The following is a 7,461-nucleotide window of genomic DNA, read 5'->3' as shown; positions in this document are numbered from 1 at the left end:
AATGAGAAGGAAGGACTCACTGGAGAAGGGCCTAATGCTGGGAAAGATTGAGGGCAATAGAAGAAGGGGACGACAGAGAATGAGGTGGCTGGATGGAGTCACTGAAGCAGTAGGCGTGAGCTTAAATGGACTCCAGAAGATGGTAGAGGACAGGAAGACCTGGAGGAACGTTGTCCATGGGGTCGCGATGGGTCGGACACGACTTCGCAATTAACAACAAGAAATTATGTGCATTTTCTTATACCCCTTTTGCTAATGTACATGTTTGTGTGTTTGGGCATCTCTAGGCATTTTCTTTTAGATGGCAATTGCATTTTGGCTTGCATATCAGTTCAGGAAACACAAATATTATTAAGTTAGCATCTAAATGCAAATCTGCACTAGTGGAAAGGACTGATTATAGTGCCATCCCAGTGGAAGCTACTGCTGTGATGGAAAAAGGGATGGAGCAGGGAAGGGTGCAGTCCTCTCCATCATCATGGCAAGATGGTGAACAACAGGTTATAGGGCACAGCAGAGGGAACCTCCTTCTCTTCCTTCCAAGGGATACTGTGTGTAGAAAGTTATATTTCCTTTCATTACAAACCAACAACCAATAAGGATCTAAAAATGGCTTCAAGCAAAAAAAGAGAATCCAAGCATTTATTGCTGACTTCACATCATAGACTGTGCTTCCTTCTACTGGCCAAACGTAGTACTACTAAACATACTTGGGGGAAAATACCTAAGCAGATAACTTGCAGAGTAGGCTTTTTGACTTCTGCATTGCCTTAAAAAAGTTGATCCAGATGATATTATGTTATGCTGGTTAACCCTGAAGGGCCAGGTTGAGACAGACCATCCTGAAGAAAATCTATTCATGTGGTTATTAAGAGCTGTCGCTGATTTGATGGCACATAATCAGACACTGTCAATAAGCCTGGGTTAGATGTTGGCAGAATAACCTGAAAATTATGGGGAAGCTGTCAATAAATAATTCCAAAATAGGTGTACATGTAAGTATTTGTAAATCTGTAACACCAAATGCTAGGAATGGGGAATTCCAGATTCAAGCATTTCTGCTGTCGTAATCAGATTTATTAATCATCTTTTCATGTTCTAAAATAATCTCCAAAGAAATGGTCACTGCCTGCTATTGAAAAGCAGAATATATATATATTTTAAAAGCCACAAAGCAGATATTGCAGCCCTGATTACTCCCTTAAAGATACCAAGAGCAATGTGGGAAGAGACTACATCAGAGGTCTTCAAACTTGGCCCTTTTATGACTTGTGGACTTCAACTCCCAGAATTCTTTAGCCAGCCACGCTGGCTGAGGAATTCTGGGAGTTGAAGTCCACAAGTCACAAAAAAGGGCCAAGTTTGAAGACCCCTGGACTATATTGTACATAAGTCAGAAGCAAGGGTTACAAGTAGTCTTTGGATTGGGACCATTTGTTTAGCAACCATTCAGGGTAATGAAGGTGCTGAAAGAGTGGACTTATAACTGGTCCTTGGAGTTCCAGCTGTTGCAGTATCCCCATGGTCATGTGATCATGGCTGAGATGAAGACGCCACTATATTCTGTCACCACCAGCAGCACCAGCAGCGGATCTTCCTCCTGGTTCTTCTCCTTGACACATCCATCTTCTTCCTCTTCTCAGCACTGGCTCCCTCCCCCTCCCCCTCTGGGCTTTCCAACATTCTCTGGCCTTCAGGCCCACAGAGCAGAGTTCTGTCAGTGTTGGCCTCAGAGGGAGTGATGAGGGATGGGGCAAGCCCAGTTTCAACAGAGGCCCAATGGGGCTTGAGGATGGCCAGGGTTGGTGAGTCCCACGGAAGAAAGGCGAGGCAAAAGTGAAGAGAAGGAGGAAGAGAACAATGGTGCTCAAGAGGACAGAGAGGAATGTCCTCTGGGAGTGGTGGCAGCTGGTAAATGGTGGCAGCGGAATAGAGAGGTGTCTTCATCTCAACCATGTTGCGTAGGGTGGCCAAAAGGATGGTGGGAGATAAGTGTGTGTGGTGTGTGTGGGAGATAGTTCATGCAGGGCAGGGGAAGCAAGCCATCCTTTTCTGGCTCAGTGATCCCCTGAAACCGTCCTTAGCTTTGGAAGAATCGAGGCTCGTGTCTGGGAGGGACCAAGCCAGGGATGGCTTGAATCTTTTGGGAGGCAGGAGACTTGATTGCCAGCTGGCTTCTAAGCAAAAAAACAAAACAAAACAATGGGGAATTCATGCAGAGGTCACAGGTTGTGGTCATGTAAGGTCCTTGTTTAATGACTGTCTGCTCCTCACTAACAACTGCATCTGGGACTGCTGGAATTGCCATTGCTAAGCAGCATAGTCACAGGATGTTTCATTTAATGATGGTTTTGCTTAGTTAGAAATTCCAGCTTCAATTAAGGTCAATAACTGAGGACTACTCTATCTGTACACAGAACAATGACTTTAAGAAGATTTCCACACCAGAACCCTAAAATGTATTTCATCCCCCCAAAAAGACCATTTCTGTAGTCAAAACAAAAGTAGTTAAAAGGGTTCTAAGCAGTACTCTTCCATAAAAATTTAGGGGCAGAGGAACATAAGAATTACCTTACAACATAATAGGATAAGCCAAATTCTGGAAGNTAGTTTCATCCTAATTCAAAACATAAGCTTTATTTTGAAACTTTCTCCTAAGTGCAGATACATTTTTACTCATAGCAATAATGAGAAAGCATTTAGATCAGTGGTTCTCAACCTTTTTAATGCCGCGACCCCAACCGGTTGTAAGTCGAGGACTAAACCGGTCGTAAGTCGAGGACTAAACCGGTCGTAAGTCGAGGACTAAACCGGTCGTAAATCGAGGACTTTCCCTGCCCGGGAGCGCTGCACATGCGTGGTTCCGCCCCCTGCGCCGGCCGAGGCGTAGCTGGCAAGCGGCAGAGACGGAGCAGGCCGACCACCAGCTGGCCCAGCCCAAGGGAGGTAAGGCACCCGCCGGAAAAGGGAGAAAAAAATGGGGGACAGCCTTGCTTGGCGACCCCGTGAAATGGTCGATCGACCCCAAATGGGGTCCCGACCCACAGGTTGAGAACCACTGATTTAGATCATATGGGGAACCCACTGAGACAGTTTCCATGTATTAATGGAGATGCCAATTCGTAGCATATTGCTGATCATAAGCAGTCACATATGGGCTGGGTGATGGAAAATTCTTCTTGAAAATCAGATAAGAAGCATTTTCTGTTAGCAGAGCCCCTTCTCAACCAATAAAACAGTTGGAAAAGGTTGTGATCTGGGAAGGAGAATATATGTTTCCACCCATCCTGTTTCATTTTCTAGATCCAACTTGTTCTCTTCTCTGCTTTCTTCCGCTAGCAGTAAACAGGTTCTTTTGCTAATTCTTCAGTCAACTAGTTCTCAGGTGAAGAAATTTTTAGTCAAGTAGCAACAGAGCAGAAATGGTTGCCCTCCAGGAAACAGTTCATTTTACCTGCCGTATCTCCCAGTTCACGTTCCATTGTTTCATATTTGAATACCTCCAGGTTGTAATTGGGTCCCCAGTAGCAATGTCTATCCTAATCAGCCTGTTATAAGAAATCCCCAAGAGATCATCCTTCTTGCTTCCTTTAAATCTAAGGGAAAGAAGAAGAAGAGAAAAACCCAACCAATTGCTTCTATTTCTCCAAGCAATGATCCCCATGTGCATTAGTTACTCTCAGACTGAGCAGCAGGAGAAAAGAATTAGAAGTAGTCCTTGACCTACATCCACTCATTTAGCAATTGTTTGAAATGACAAGGGCGCTGAAAAAAAATGACTTAAAACCCGTCCTCCTTGCAGCATCCCCATTGTCATGCGATCAAAATTTGGGTGCTTGGCAGCTGATATTTATTTTCTACGGTTGCAGCATCCCAGGTCATGGGATGGCTGTTTGAGACTTTCCCAGCTGGTTTCCATCCAGCAAAGTCAATCGGGGAAGCTGGATTTGCTTAATAACTACATAATTCACTTAACAACCACAGAGATTAACAACCGGTGCAAAAAGGTTCGTAAAATCAGGTGGGATTCACTTAACAACTGCCTTGCTTAGGAACAGAAACTCAAGTACCAATTGTGGTTGTAAGTCAAGGATTATCTATATATTATCCTTTTCATAAAACCAGTGAATTAAAACAGCAGGGAGTGATTTGATTTTGGGGCATGTTCCATTCAAACTCTCGATTCCCTTTCTCACTCCCAAATCAGTACTTTTGAGTCCATCTATTATGTGCATCATATCAACAACCTAAGATATGCAGAAGATACCACTCTAATGGCAGAAAGTGAAGAGGAACTAAAGAGCCTCTTGATGCGGGTGAAAAAGGAGAGTGTAAAAGTTGGCTTGAAACTCAACATTAAGAAAACCAAAATCATGGCATCTGGCCCTCTCAATTCCTGGCAAATAGATGGAGAAGAAATGGAGGTAGTGACAGATTTTATTTTCCTGGGCTCTAGGATCACCTCAGAGGAGGACTGCAGCCAAGAAATTAAAAGACGCTTGCTCCTGGGGAGGAAAGCTATGGCAAATCTAGACAGCATACTAAAAAGCAGAGACATCAAGTGCCAACAAAAGTGCATATAGTCAAGGCCATAGTTTTCCCAGTTGCAATGTATGGATGTGAAAGTTGGACCATAAGAAAGGCTGAGCGACAAAGAACTGAGGCCTTTGAACTATGGTGCTGGAGAAGACTCTTGCGAGTCCCTTGGACCGGTCAGTCCTAGAAGAGATCAACCCTGACTGTTCTTTAGAAGGCCAGATCCTGAATATGAAACTCAAACACTGCTCTTTAGAAGGCCAGATCCTGAAGTTGAAACTCAAATACTTTGGCCACCTAATGAGAAGGAAGGACTCACTGGAGAAGGGCCTAATGCTGGGAAAGATTGAGGGCAATAGAAGAAGGGGACGACAGAGAATGAGGTGGCTGGATGGAGTCACTGAAGCATTAGGCGTGAACTTAAATGGACTCCAGAAGATGGTAGAGGACAGGAAGACCTGGAGGAACGTTGTCCATGGGGTCGCGATGGGTCGGACACGACTTCGCAATTAACAACAAGAAATTATGTGCATTTTCTTATACCCCTTTTGCTAATGTACATGTTTGTGTGTTTGGGCATCTCTAGGCATTTTCTTTTAGATGGCAATTGCATTTTAGTTTGCATATCAGTTCAGTTTGCATATCATATCAGTTCAGGAAACACAAATATTATTAAGTTAGCATCTAAATGCAAATCTGCACTAGTGGAAAGGACTGATTATAGTGCCAACCCAGTGGAAGCTACTGGTGAGATGGAAAAAGGGATGGAGCAGGGAAGGGTGCAGTCTTCTCCATCATCATGGCAAGATGGTGAACAACAGGTTATAGGGCACAGCAGAGGGAACCTCCTTCTCTTCCTTCCAAGGGATACTGTGTGTAGAAAGTTATATTTCCTTTCATTACAAACCAACAACCAATAAGGAGCTAAAAATGGCTTCAAGCAAAAAAGGAGAATCCAAGCATTTACTGCTGACTTCACATCATAGACTGTGCTTCCTTCTACTGGCCAAATGTAGAACTACTGAACATACTTGGGGGGAAATACCTAAGCAGATAACTTGCAGAGTAGGCTTTTTGACTTCTGCATTGCCTTAAAAAAGTTGATCCAGATGATATTATGTTATGCTGGTTAACTCTGAAGGGCCAGGTTGAGACAGACCATCCTGAAGAAAATCTATTCATGTGGTTATTAAGAGCTGTCGCTGATTTGATGGCACATAATCAGACACTGTCAATAAGTCTGGGTTAGATGTTGGCAGAATAACCTGAAAATTATGGAGAAGTTATCAATAAATAATTCCAAAATAGGTGTGCATGTAAGTATCTGTAAATCTGTAACACCAAATACTAGGAACGGGGAATTCCAGTGTTCAATAGATTCAAGCATTTCTGCTGACCTAATCAGATTTATTAATCATCTTTTCATGTTCTAAAATAATCTCCAAAGAAATGGTCACTGCCTGCTATTGAAAAGCAGAATATATATTTTTTTAAAAAGCCACAAAGCAGATATTGCAGCCCTGATTACTCCCCTAAAGATACCAAGAGCAATGTGGGAAGAGACTACATCAGGGGTCTTCAAACTTGGCCCTTTTATGACTTGTGGACTTCAACTCCCAGAATTCTTTAGCCAGCCACGCTGGCTGAGGAATTCTGGGAGTTGAAGTCCACAAGTCATAAAAGGGCCAAGTTTGAAGACCCCTGGACTATATTGTACATAAGTCAGAAGCAAGGGTTACAAGTAGTCTTTGGATTGGGACCATTTGTTTAGCAACCATTCAGGGTAATGAAGGTGCTGAAAAAGCGGACTTATAACTGGCCCTTGGAGTTCCAGCTGTTGCAGTATCCCCATGGTCATGTGATCATGGCTGAGATGAAGACGCCACTATATTCTGTCACCACCAGCAGCACCAGCAGCGGATCTTCCTCCTGGTTCTTCTCCTTGACACATCCATCTTCTTCCTCTTCTCAGCACTGGCTCCCTCCCCCTCCCCCTCTGGGCTTTCCAACATTCTCTGGCCTTTAGGCCCACAGAGCAGAGTTCTGTCAGTGTTGGCCTCAGAGGGAGTAATGAGGGATGGGGCAAGCCCAGTTTCAACAGAGGCCCAATGGGGCGTGAGGATGGCCAGGGTTGGTGAGTCCCACGGAAGAAAGGCGAGGCAAAAGTGAAGAGAAGGAGGAAGACAACAATGGTGCTCAAGAGGACAGAGAGGAATGTCCTCTGGGAGTGGTGGCAGCTGGTAAATGGTGGCAGCGGAATAGAGAGGTGTCTTCATCTCAACCATGTTGTGTAGGGTGGCCAAAAGGATGGTGGGAGATAAGTGTGTGTGGGAGATAGTTCATGCAGGGCAGGGGAAGCAAGCCATCCTTTTCTGGCTCAGTGATCCCCTGAAACCGTCCTTAGCTTTGGAAGAATCGAGGCTCATGTCTGGGAGGGACCAAGCCAGGGATGGCTTGAATCTTTTGGGAGGCAGGAGACTTGATTGCCAGCTGGCTTCTAAGCAAAAAAACAAAACAAAACAATGAGGAATTCATGCAGAAGTCACAGGTTGTGGTCATGTAAGGTCCTTGTTTAATGACTGTCTGCTCCTCACTAACAACTGCATCTGGGACTGCTGGAATTGCCATTGCTAAGCAGCACAGTCACAGGATGTTTCATTTAATGATGGTTTTGCTTAGTTAGAAATTCCAGCCTCAATTAAAGCCATAACTGAGGACTACTCTACCTGTACACAGAACAATGACTTTAAGAAGATTTCCACACCAGAACCCTAAAATGTATTTCATCCCCCCAAAAAGACCATTTCTGTAGTCAAAACAAAAGTAGTTAAAAGGGTTCTAAGCAGTACTCTTCCATAAAAATTTAGGGGCAGAGGAACATAAGAATTACCTTACAACATAATAGGATAAGCCAAATTCTGGAAG

General features: G+C 44.0%; 1 protein-coding gene across 1 annotated transcript in view; it reads right to left on the bottom strand.

The window, feature by feature from the left end:
* Window positions 1-7,458, bottom strand: part of FERMT1 (fermitin family member 1) — a gene marked incomplete at its 5' end in the record, with an annotated part of 10,908 nt that extends 3,450 nt beyond the window's left edge. Inside the window, 2 exons of the mRNA XM_015826723.1 lie at window positions 3,455-3,596; window positions 7,427-7,458. Of these exons, the coding sequence (XP_015682209.1) occupies window positions 3,455-3,596; window positions 7,427-7,458 (174 nt within the window). The remainder of the gene's footprint in view (window positions 1-3,454; window positions 3,597-7,426) is intronic.
* Window positions 7,459-7,461: the final 3 nt, after the last annotated feature.

The sequence above is a fragment of the Protobothrops mucrosquamatus genome, unplaced genomic scaffold (genome assembly GCF_001527695.2).
Source record: "Protobothrops mucrosquamatus isolate PMUCROS unplaced genomic scaffold, P.Mucros_1.0 scaffold3259, whole genome shotgun sequence".
NCBI classification, from domain to species: domain Eukaryota; kingdom Metazoa; phylum Chordata; class Lepidosauria; order Squamata; family Viperidae; genus Protobothrops; species Protobothrops mucrosquamatus.
This window is presented reverse-complemented; position numbering and strand designations above follow the sequence as displayed.